Source organism: Pygocentrus nattereri, chromosome 17 (assembly GCF_015220715.1).
Source record: "Pygocentrus nattereri isolate fPygNat1 chromosome 17, fPygNat1.pri, whole genome shotgun sequence".
Classification (NCBI taxonomy): domain Eukaryota; kingdom Metazoa; phylum Chordata; class Actinopteri; order Characiformes; family Serrasalmidae; genus Pygocentrus; species Pygocentrus nattereri.
Window position 1 is genome coordinate 355071 of NC_051227.1, and position 11061 is coordinate 366131.

An 11061-nucleotide genomic window follows, 5' to 3' on the forward strand; every position below is an offset into this window, starting at 1 on the left:
TTGAATGGCCAGGTATTGAACATTTCGTGTCTCTTTCCCAGAAAGGGATTTACTCTATATCTACACTCTTTCTGGCAGACGTTTTGTAACCAAGAAACACCTTTTTCTGCCAGATATTTGACAATTCATCTCTATATTCAAGTTTTCTACAGCAATATCTTGCAGAATGTTAATGAAATGAAGTCGGATGTGTTAAATGTTGGCTTTCCAAGAGCCGTATTGGAGATTTGAACATTTGGATTAGTGTCCCAACATGTGTTTTAAAGTAACATGGGGGGGTTAAGCGGGTTAAGCGACTGCTTTCTTGTTTGCTATTGTGCTGTTGGACCCAAAGTATTGATTGATAACTTAGTAGCACAATTTTCTTTGGACATGGTAATGCACACAATTTCCATAAAGCATTAACACATTTAATTGAAAAAAGAAAAAAAAATATCACTCACTGCCACAGCGTGGATTCCACAGTTATAGACTGGACAGGAATTACTACAGTATATAGTATAGTATAATATAGTACTGCACCATATTAGTATACAGGTAAGAGGACCCAGAGCACTGATCTAGTTACTAGCCTAATCCCACTGTAACTTATTTCACGTCACACTTTAGCTCAAAAACTTTTTAGCTTTATTTAATCTTATTTATTCTATTTATTATAACTTTTATTTCTTGTTTTAGTTCTTCTCCTAGTTCTTTTACTTTTTAACTTATTTTAATTACTTTTATTATTATTATTATTTATCTTTTTTTTCACTGTTATTTTTAAATTTACTTTTCATTTAAAAGGATTAAATATAGACACTTATTTTGACTTCTGAGTCAAAATAAATGTTGATTGATTGATTGAAAAACAGCAGTCAAAGTGAAGAGTTAGTCAACCCATATCGAAGGTGATATTGACTCAATGATACTGAAGATTTTATTTCATCTAGAGTCTAAAATGAGCTTGAGATTTTTATCTATACTACTGTACTTTTCTCTGTGCACATTTTAATGCTCAATTACTGTTTATTAGCAGAATTCAGCACATTAGAGGTTGTGTTCACTTTTATTTAGAAAAGTAAAACTTATTTTGACCTGGGGTGTTCAAACTTCTGGATATCGCTGTATGTGATATATACACTCACTGGTTGGGACGTGCAGCCACTGTTTCTCTCACTGAACATCAGGGTTAAAACCTGGAAACTGCATTAGCTTTGATTAGAAATCATGTAATTTCCATGTTTATGTTCACCACCCTGTGTTTACATGATGAAAATAATGCTGCTCACTGACTGAAAAAAGAAACACATTCTGCTGAAGCTTCTTTTGTCCACTCAGGTCAAATTAGAGCAAATGGGCAATTAATACAATTAATCACAATTACTGCACAAGTAATGTGAGTATCATTATCGTTTGACAGCCTTGAATCTGTATATATAATCCACTGTATTATATAATACGCGCTTTTACATCAATGAACGAAAATATTACGATACTGCCGTATGAACTGTTGGTCAGCCACATGGGACAAGTCAGCAAGAGAGTTGTGAGATGGAGCCACCTGACAGTGTTCTGTCCTGTAGTGTGCCCCAGGGGGCGCTATGGAGCGCAGTGTCGCAGCCTGTGTACGTGTGTAAACGGCAGTGTGTGTGACCCTGCCGATGGAACCTGCAGATGTGGACTGGGCTGGACCGGCACACGTTGCGAGGAAGGTAAACAAACAAACATGCAATAACTGCACAGCATGCCACAACAAAATAAACCATCACCTCAGGCTCTGTGTAATGTTACGGAGGTTTTGAGCCTGAGAGACATTAGGCCATGTGGTCTGTACACTCGTTTAATTATGGATAACAAAATGAACTGGAAATGTATTTGTAAACTGTATTGCATTACAGTACCGTATACAGTGTATTACACTGCATTGTGTTGGATATAAAACCTGCATATTGTGTTTCTGCAGCATGTGTCTCAGGCCGGTTTGGAGCCGACTGTGATCAAGCGTGCATGTGTCTGAATAACGGAAGCTGTGACCGGTTTACTGGCTCCTGCTCCTGTACGGCCGGGTACTATGGCCCCACCTGCCAACACCGTAAGTTTGTGTGGGTGTGTGGGTTCTTGTTCTTACTATACATTTGACGCATAATTGTTTAAATATAATTCAGAGACCACCCTTCATTTATTTAATCCCCCCGTCATGTAACAAGTTGTTCTTATTTCCAACACCAGAAAAATCCAAAAGCATATACTTAAGAGAAAATCACATAGAAACCTAAACAACTAAATATAATGTGACATTATTTCAGCATTGACCGTGTCCACTCTTTTGGATTTAGTACGGTTTTCATTCTTTTCAGGAAACCTTCAAAGTTCAGTCTTAGAAGTTGGTTGCATTTTCTGTTTCTCACCATTGAATTAATCAAAAACATTAAATGATTCTGAGGTCTAGACTCTCGGGTGGTCAGTCCACTGTACTGAGACCAACAGTGGTTTCTTTGCTTGATTTGCAAATTTTCCCTTTTTTGCCTAGTTCCTTTTCTCAGAAACATTACATGCAGTTTTAGAAACCAAAACCAAGTGTGTCCCAAAACACTTGCATTTTTTATGTTTCATTTGATGTAAAAAATACAGAGGTGGAAAATACGCAACAGGAGTGCTATTTTGGAACATTTGCACTTCAGTGTTACTGAAACACTTTTACTCAATTACAGAGAAAATGATGCAGCCACTAACTAGAAGTCATTGTACTAACACCACTAAACAAAAAGCTTTTCATTTAATAGTAGGCATTTTCATGCAAGTACATTTTATCTGCATACTTTCAGTTCTAAAAGAGTTACACGGTATTCAGTTGCCACTGTACTCACTCTTCACGTAAATATAATTTCTCTGCGCTTTCTGCACCCCTGCAAAAATGTAAAGGACGTTTTTCTTTCCACAAAACAAGACTGTACACACAACTGCTCATCATAATTAAATCAATAGTATATTCTTCTTGTGTTGTATGGATTAAAGGATTAGAATTCGATTAGATCAGTGTGAAAAAGTGCTTGCAATCCCAATTCCAAAAGCGTGGGACATTATGGAAAATGCAAAGAAAAACAGAAAGCAGTAAATTCTGTTTGGCCAGTATTAAACTGAAAATAGTACAAAAACACTATTTTATGTTTTCCTCTGTGTTACAGTTCATTTCAGATGAGCTCAAGCCCAGAGAAGTTGGCAGTGTTTCTGGATGTTGTTGACATATGACTTCCACTGTAACAGAGTCTAAAACTGTCTAAAACAATGTTTTTTGACTGTGGTTTGTCAAAGTATTGCTGAGCCCATGCAGTAATATCCACTACAGAAACATGTTGACTTCAGATGCAGTGCTGTCTGAGGGGATTGAAGGTCATGGGTCAGTTGTGATTTTTGGCCTTGCTTTTTTTTATTGGTATCTACCCATCATGAAAACTTGTGAAGAGCAAAATTTACCATTTAGAATAAATCAGGTTTGATTTAAAAGTAAAAACAAGTAAATGTTACAGTGTGCAGCCTTAATGCTTTTATATTATCAGCCGATTTAGCAACTATTAGTGTTCAACACCAAACAGTCACATACCAAGTGACAACATTTCTAAAGTCGGTTTGATTATGCTCTAATTTTTGTTGACTCTAATACGAATGGCTAATTTTCTCTCCACATCTAATCCCAGAATGCCCTGCTGGATTTTTCGGAAAGCTCTGCTCACAGCCCTGTGAATGCACTCAGGGACATACGTGTGATCATGTGACAGGACAGTGCATGTGCCCTCCAGGTTACCATGGCAACCATTGTCAGAAACGTAAGTATTGATTTTGACTTTACTTTTCAATTAAATAAGGAAAAACGTCCTGCAAAGCTTTTATTAACATAAAACGTATTATTAATCAATACTTTGGGCTTATTAAAGTGTCTTCTTTGGTGAAACTTATTTTTTTGACAGTTTTTCCAAAGTACTGTTAAAAGTACACATCAAAATACTTGGCCTGATTAAGGTGATTTAAACACCTGACAGGTTTGGGTGCTGATGACATCACAACAAGGGCCCCCCCTCCCCCCAAGATAACGCTTCTGGCCATTAGTTTTGCTGTAATCAGCTTTTTGTTTAATGTGTTATTATAATTACAACTCAAAAAAGGAAACATTTGTTTTGAAAATGTAAAATTTGGTGCTATGACAGAAGCTTGAAGGTAGCCATCTCATTCAAATACAACATCTAAATGGCCTTGTAAATGTACCTTCTGCAAGTTGAGCAGGCTACAGTGGGCAGAGCTCATGGCAGACCTACGCATGAACAAAGGTAGCAGCAAAGCAGAAAAATGCTGTTTCTCTCTGTGGTTCCAAAAAGGTGAGGAGCAGTAAGAATGTGAGACTACAAACCATATAGGTTCACCTTATAGTTCTACTATTACAGACTGTAGTTCATGTTTCTCTGCATACTTTGTTGGCTTTTACCCTGTTTTCAACACTGTCTTGTCACTCCGAACAAAGCTGGACTCCACGCACCACTCTCTGTCCACTCGATCAGACACGCTAACCTTGTTGATCCACCTTGTAGATGTAAAGTCTTAGAAAGTAGCTCATTTGTAGCTGCAGTTTGTTGGTCGTCCTCTAGTCCTTCAGCAGGACTCACTGTTGGCTTGATGGTTTTGGTTGGTGGAATATTCTCAGTCCAGCAGTGACACTCAGGTGTTTAAAAACTACATTAGCACTGCTGTGTCTGGTCCTCTCATACCAGCACAACACACTACCACTACACCAGCGTAACTGCAGTGCTGAGAATGGTCACCGGTCACCCTAGAGTCCAGACCTCACCATCGTTGATTGTGTTTGATTACTTGGATCTGGAGAAGCAGAAAATGCAAGCGACCTCAGAGCCTGAACTATGGAGGTGTGGAAAAATATCCCTGCAGATTTCTCTGTAAAACTGAAAGTGGGTCTCCTGGAAAGAATGGAAGATGTATTAATGGCACAGTGTGGACATGCTAAATACAGTAAAACTGATTTTATACTTAGTTGTTTGTATAATATTTGAGGAGCTGTTGCTATTTGTCTTCAGTGTGAACGGAGTGTGTGAGAGGGAGTGTGTGAGATTGTTCTTCCTTCATTAGGAGGGTGTGTGCACGCAGGTGTGGTGGCACACTCGCTCCTTTTCTCAGCAGCCAGTCAGAGGAGGTTATTTGATCAGAGACAGGTATTTCCGTACTCTCTAATGAGTTCCTGGTGCATCACAATGCCCTGTGTGTGTGTGTGTGTGTGTGTGTTCATCCCAGCCACAAGTTATTTGATCTCCTCAAGCTCATGTAGAATCCCTGCTGTGTGAGCGCTGCGGTCTCACTGCCCATTCCTGAGTCAGAGTCAGATTGCAGTACACAGCAGATGCTGAGCAAGCACTCACAACTACTGTGCGTGTGTTTACAGGTTGTGCAGTGGGCCATTTCGGTGTGGGCTGTGCACATCACTGTAAGTGCGCTGAGGGAGTCCCTTGTGATCAGGTCACAGGCCAGTGCCTTTGCCCCCCGGGGAAGACTGGGGAGTACTGCGACAAAGGTACCAACACACACTCAGGGAGGAAGGCTCTCAGCACAGTTAGCGTATTGATATATGTTGGTTGCCACAGTGGAAAAAACATCTGGTACATTCTAAATGTTAGTGCTGCTACTTGTTGCCTTAGGCCCATCACTGCCTTTACATCATTAAAGGTAAAGTGTTCACTGAACATGGTGTAAACTACTTCAGACAAACCTCTCCATTACAATGAAATGGTTTCCCATCACAGCGCAAACCATAACATGGTATATCCAATCACAGCGCAAACCATAACATGGTATATCCCATCACAGCGCAAATCATAACATGGTATATCCAATCACAGCGCAAACCATAACATGGTATATCCGACCACAGCGCAAATCATAACATGGAATATCCGACCACAGCGCAAATCATAACATGATATATCCCATCACAGCGCAAATCATAACATGGAATATCCGACCACAGCGCAAATCATAACATGGAATATCCGACCACAGCGCAAATCATAACATGGAATATCCCATCACAGCGCAAATCATAACATGGAATATCCGACCACAGCGCAAATCATAACATGGTATATCCCATCACAGCGCAAACCATAACATGGTATATCCCATCACAGCGCAAATCATAACATGGTATATCCCATCACAGCGCAAACCATAACATGGTATATCCCATCACAGCGCAAATCATAACATGGTATATCCCATCACAGCGCAAATCATAACATGGTATATCCCATCACAGCGCAAACCATAACATGGAATATCCGACCACAGCGCAAATCATAACATGGAATATCCGACCACAGCGCAAATCATAACATGGAATATCCGACCACAGCGCAAATCATAACATGGTATATCCCATCACAGCGCAAATCATAACATGATATATCCCATCACAGCGCACAAAAAAAACCTCTGCAAAAAAAAATTAAATGTTAAAATGTTTTTTAAATAGAATTTTTTTGCTGCATGGGGTTTATTTAACATTGTCATGGCTACAATCAATCATTGTGTCTGAAATGCCAATACAGTCCTCAACAGGTGGAGATTCTCACTTTTAACTTCACTTGGCTTATGGTTTAGGATATTTTCCAAATCCAACTGTGGTTAATGATCATCAAGTCAGATTTTTTTCTGAGGATTACTGAGATTTATTATTTGCAGAGGAGTTTCCAGAGAAATGCTTGTGTTTTGTGACATGGTTTGACATAGTATAGTCTACAAAAATGGACAAAGGTGCAGCTAATATTCAGTCTTTATGATTACAATCATTATCGTCATCACTGAAATATGTTCTCTTTCTCAGAGTGTGTGAGTGGACGATATGGTCCTGGCTGTTCTCTGCAGTGCCACTGCGCTCACGGAGGACAATGTGACCCTCGCAATGGACGCTGTGCATGTCCACTCACCTGGCTTGGACCCACCTGTGAGGAGGGTATGTATTCATAGAAAGCAGAACCCCCCCCCTGCACCCAGCTCTCCTCTCCTCATCAAGTCCACATGTTTCACACTCCCCTCTGCCAATTTCTGTGTCTCTCTTCCTTCATCCCTCTTTCTCTCCCCCATCCCTGTCCACCACACGGCACAGACAGAGCCGTGGCATCTCGGCTGAAACAGCTCAAAGAATCTGACAGTAGGAATGTGTGTGCTCGGGCCTCTGAGCTGTTGAGGTTCATCCGTCTCTCTGCATATTGGTCAGTCTCTCTGACAGTTATGTTAAGTGAACCACAGCAGGGCGTCTGCGTGTGTGAAGTTTGCTTTGAGCTATGTGGTTGGACCCCTCTCCAGTGCTGTTCTGGGGGGGGGGCACACACCCTGCACCCCAAAACCTCCCGAAACCTTCCACATTTGCTTCTCGTTTTAAGCTCCCTTGTTTCTCACTCACTTCTCTTTCCCTCATCATGCCTCCATCGCCTGTGTCATTCTCTTCCTTTCATCACTTCTGTTCTCTCACTCCCTCTCTTTGACGCAAACACATGGCGTATCCCACCGCAGCATAAATATTCTTAACAGAACCCCTAGATGTGTTTATTCGGGCCGGGTGGTAGATCCTTTGAGGGTATCAGTGTTGTCATGCGTGCATTATATCATCAAATGCTTGGAAGGCTGGAGTAGCATCACTGGGCCAAATTATTTTAAAAAATAAGCAAATGAGAATATGGGTTTTAATGTTTCCTATACATGGGTTTTCAAGAACTGCACTTGTGATTTACCAGGTGTTTATTTAAATTCTCAGTCATTTAAATTGCACACAGTCGTGTGACTGAATGCTGGACAGGTCATAATGGGTCAAAGAATAACTTTACATGCGCTTTTCTAGAAATGCATTAGAATAATGCATTTAAACCAAGCTGAAGTACACGTGACGTCCAATTCATGAACGAATCGTTCTTGTCAACGAATCGCTCGTACCAATTCAAAAGTACAACCGAACTGAATGTTTCTGTAGCGTCTTTGCAACGTTTACACCTGTGTTATGGTTGAATCAGGCACTTTTTAATGTCTGTTTTTTAATCTAATTTAGTCATATCCAGTTCCACCCATTAGCTGGGTCTCCCTCACACAGTACTACCAACTCTGGGAGTCCTCAGAGTCATGTGAAGACAGCCACTGCTTTTTTTCCCCCCAACTGCTGCTAACCCAATATCTCTGGACAACTGAGTGCGCTCTGAGGTATCAAAATACCAGGACTGGCCCAAGTAACATGAAGTCGAGTGTTTCTTCGTTACACTGGTATGTGGTTCAGCAACAAAAGGCCTTCAAATAGAACTTTCATACAGGGAAGTATGATAACCAAAAGTATGTGGACATCCTCCTTCCTAATTATTCTGTTGTTTCAGCCTCATTTATACAGGCATATAAAGCTAAGCTCACAGCCACACGAGTTTAAACTGACATACGATGCCATCTTTGCCACAACAAGTCAGTTCATGGCACTTCTGCCGTGTAAATCTGTCTCGGATTACTGTAAACACTATTATTGTGGATTGAATGCATCTAGAAGCAACAACAGTTCAGCCACGAAACGGTACACCACGCAAGCTCACTGAGCAGGGCCACAGAGTGCTTAAGTGCACAGCACGTAAAACTGGCCTATTCTGTGCTGCATCACTCTCGACAGATTTCCAAACATTTTACCAAATATAAGTTATTCACTTCTCCAAATCAGGAAAAAGCAGGTAACGTTTAACAATGCAACGTTTAGCAGCAACCGAACATGTTTTCAGTATTTAGTCCACATTCATTTTGCCTTTCTTACCTTAGTTTCAATTTTTTTAGGGGAGTTTTTCAAAGAAACTTGCATTTTTTTTTCCTGTAACGCTCAGTTTTAGAAGTTGGTTACAAAGCCCCCCCAACCTACAACCTGCTTCGCCCTCCGTTCTTCCATACAGAGCTCTTCCATACAGAGAGCTCTACCCAGTTTCCTTCATGATTCTTTCTGCCTCTCACTTAACTTCATAATTCACTTCTGCCAATGAATTGATTGACCAACCAAGCGTGATATAAATATTTATAGACTCTCTCTCTCTCTCTCTCTCTCTCTCTCTCTCATTTCTGTAGATTCTGCTGCGGTCTCTTTATCACTGAAGAGGCGACGAGGCGTGTAACGCAGTGCCCCAAGCTCAGACACCAATGGACAGCTGCTTTAGTATGATTTCTGTGTGTCACAGGTTTTCTACTTTCATTAAAAATGAAGGTGATCCGGTTTAAATGAAGGGGATTAGCGCAAAACGTAAAACCTACACTTTGCCACTGGGCTTGTTCTAAGGCACCAGTCTTTTTTGTGAGACTGTGTGGCTGTGTGTGTACATTTGTCCCCTAAAACTGGTCTGTACTGTGCTCAGTTCACTTTGCGCGTCTAAGAATGCAGATTTGAACACGATTTGTCCGTATAAAACCAGTAAAAAGCACGCGCACATCTGAGTCGCAGTTCCATACGAGCCAAACGTCCCACAGCGCTCTTTTAATCCGTCAGTCAAACAGCCCAGTATCCACAGAGCCATGAGGTCCAACCACGTTTCTCTGTTACAGAATACAAGCCTGCAACCTCAACCGTTCATATTTACTGCAGACCACAGAAAGGATAAAAACATGTCACTGAAATAACCCTCGAACATACTCTCTCTGCAGCGGAACATACTCAGGGTGCCTTGATCTTTTTCCACACATCACACAGAGCTTGTTACTAAACTGGTAAATACAGCCTGATATTCAGTTCAGCAGCCCGTCATATCGTCACACCATCTAAATGGTGCTTAATGGTTTTCATATCATGTAGTATCACAAATATTTTGCGCAATAATGATTATTATTTGAAAATGTCCAGTGGGGTCCGCACTGTCCACTTGAGCGTGGGTGTGGATTTGGAGCACCTTATATATTTCCTGTGATGTGATTTCTGTGACAGCGCACCCAAAGCGCCAGTAGAAACGTCTAAATATCCAGTTACTTCCCCCATTAGTTCGAGCGGTTTTGTGTAAATTGTTAAAAGCGACCTGTCGGGCTGAATCGGACTGATGTAAACGAAAACTCAAGTCACTGAAGATCAGTGATCCACCAAAGCCGACATGCCAAACAGCTCTAATCCGTACAAATGACCAGCACTCATACTGTAGTTTCAACAAAAGGCTTCGTTGGCTGTAAAAATGAGATGTGAAACAAGAGCGTTTTTGTCTTCTGGAATACTTTGTATTTACTTATATTTATGTCGGGTGGTCGTGAAACTCAAATACTGTCTCACTGATCAAACGCTGAGGGAAATGGTGCTATAATGAAGAATATACTGAGCTTTGAATTAAATCTTTTTTTTTTTTCCAAGAAAACATTGTGTCTGTTCCTACAGCCATTTTAATTGTATGTTTCATGTTAAGTCCACTAGGAAGCTGATGGACAAATGTTTTGCTGTTTTGGTTTGCACTGCAGGATACTGGTATTTTCTTCTATCCTGGGTAAAACCATAGAGTAATTGCATACATTTATACATAGATCTCTTATTTAAGGGAGACATAAGTAATTCCACATTGGCTTCTTGGCTAGTCTCGAGGGGCTTGTAACATTTGGGGACGACCTTGAAAAATTTTGGGCTATATGTGGGCTTATTAGGGTGGGAACGTACTGAGTGGGACATTTTGCAACTAGTCTAACGCCTTGTGAGGACAAAGTATGGTGGTTATGGTACACTCGTCAACACGGTCAGCATCTCTGAAAAGTCCCTCAAAAACTAGGACTAATTTAGCATGTAGATGTGTGTGGTGTGTATAGAGGAAAATAAACAATACCTATTTTGACATAAATCGAGGCCCATTCGTTAAGGAAAGTGATTTCCTAGCTTGCTTGTTTGGCTTGCATTGTTAAAACAGCAGGAATTTGGGGTGGGATTTTAAAGGGGGCTTACTCATATTAGTGGCGGATTTCGCCGCAATCCAGCACCAGAAGTTTCACAGGTTTGTATTCTCACGCTTGGCTAGAGCTCTGTGCTGCTACATCACTAGATGACAATTCTCT

The 11061-nt window shown here is 40.8% G+C and overlaps 1 protein-coding gene across 1 annotated transcript in view; it reads left to right on the top strand.

Annotated features, from left to right (window-relative positions):
• megf6 (multiple EGF like domains 6) overlaps positions 1–10339 on the top strand; it is a 120577-nt gene extending 110238 nt beyond the window's left edge. Inside the window, exons 26-31 of the mRNA XM_037546521.1 lie at positions 1566–1694; positions 1946–2074; positions 3678–3806; positions 5426–5554; positions 6863–6991; positions 9118–10339. Of these exons, the coding sequence (XP_037402418.1) occupies positions 1566–1694; positions 1946–2074; positions 3678–3806; positions 5426–5554; positions 6863–6991; positions 9118–9164 (692 nt within the window). The 3' untranslated portion in view covers positions 9165–10339. The remainder of the gene's footprint in view (positions 1–1565; positions 1695–1945; positions 2075–3677; positions 3807–5425; positions 5555–6862; positions 6992–9117) is intronic.
• Positions 10340–11061: the final 722 nt, after the last annotated feature.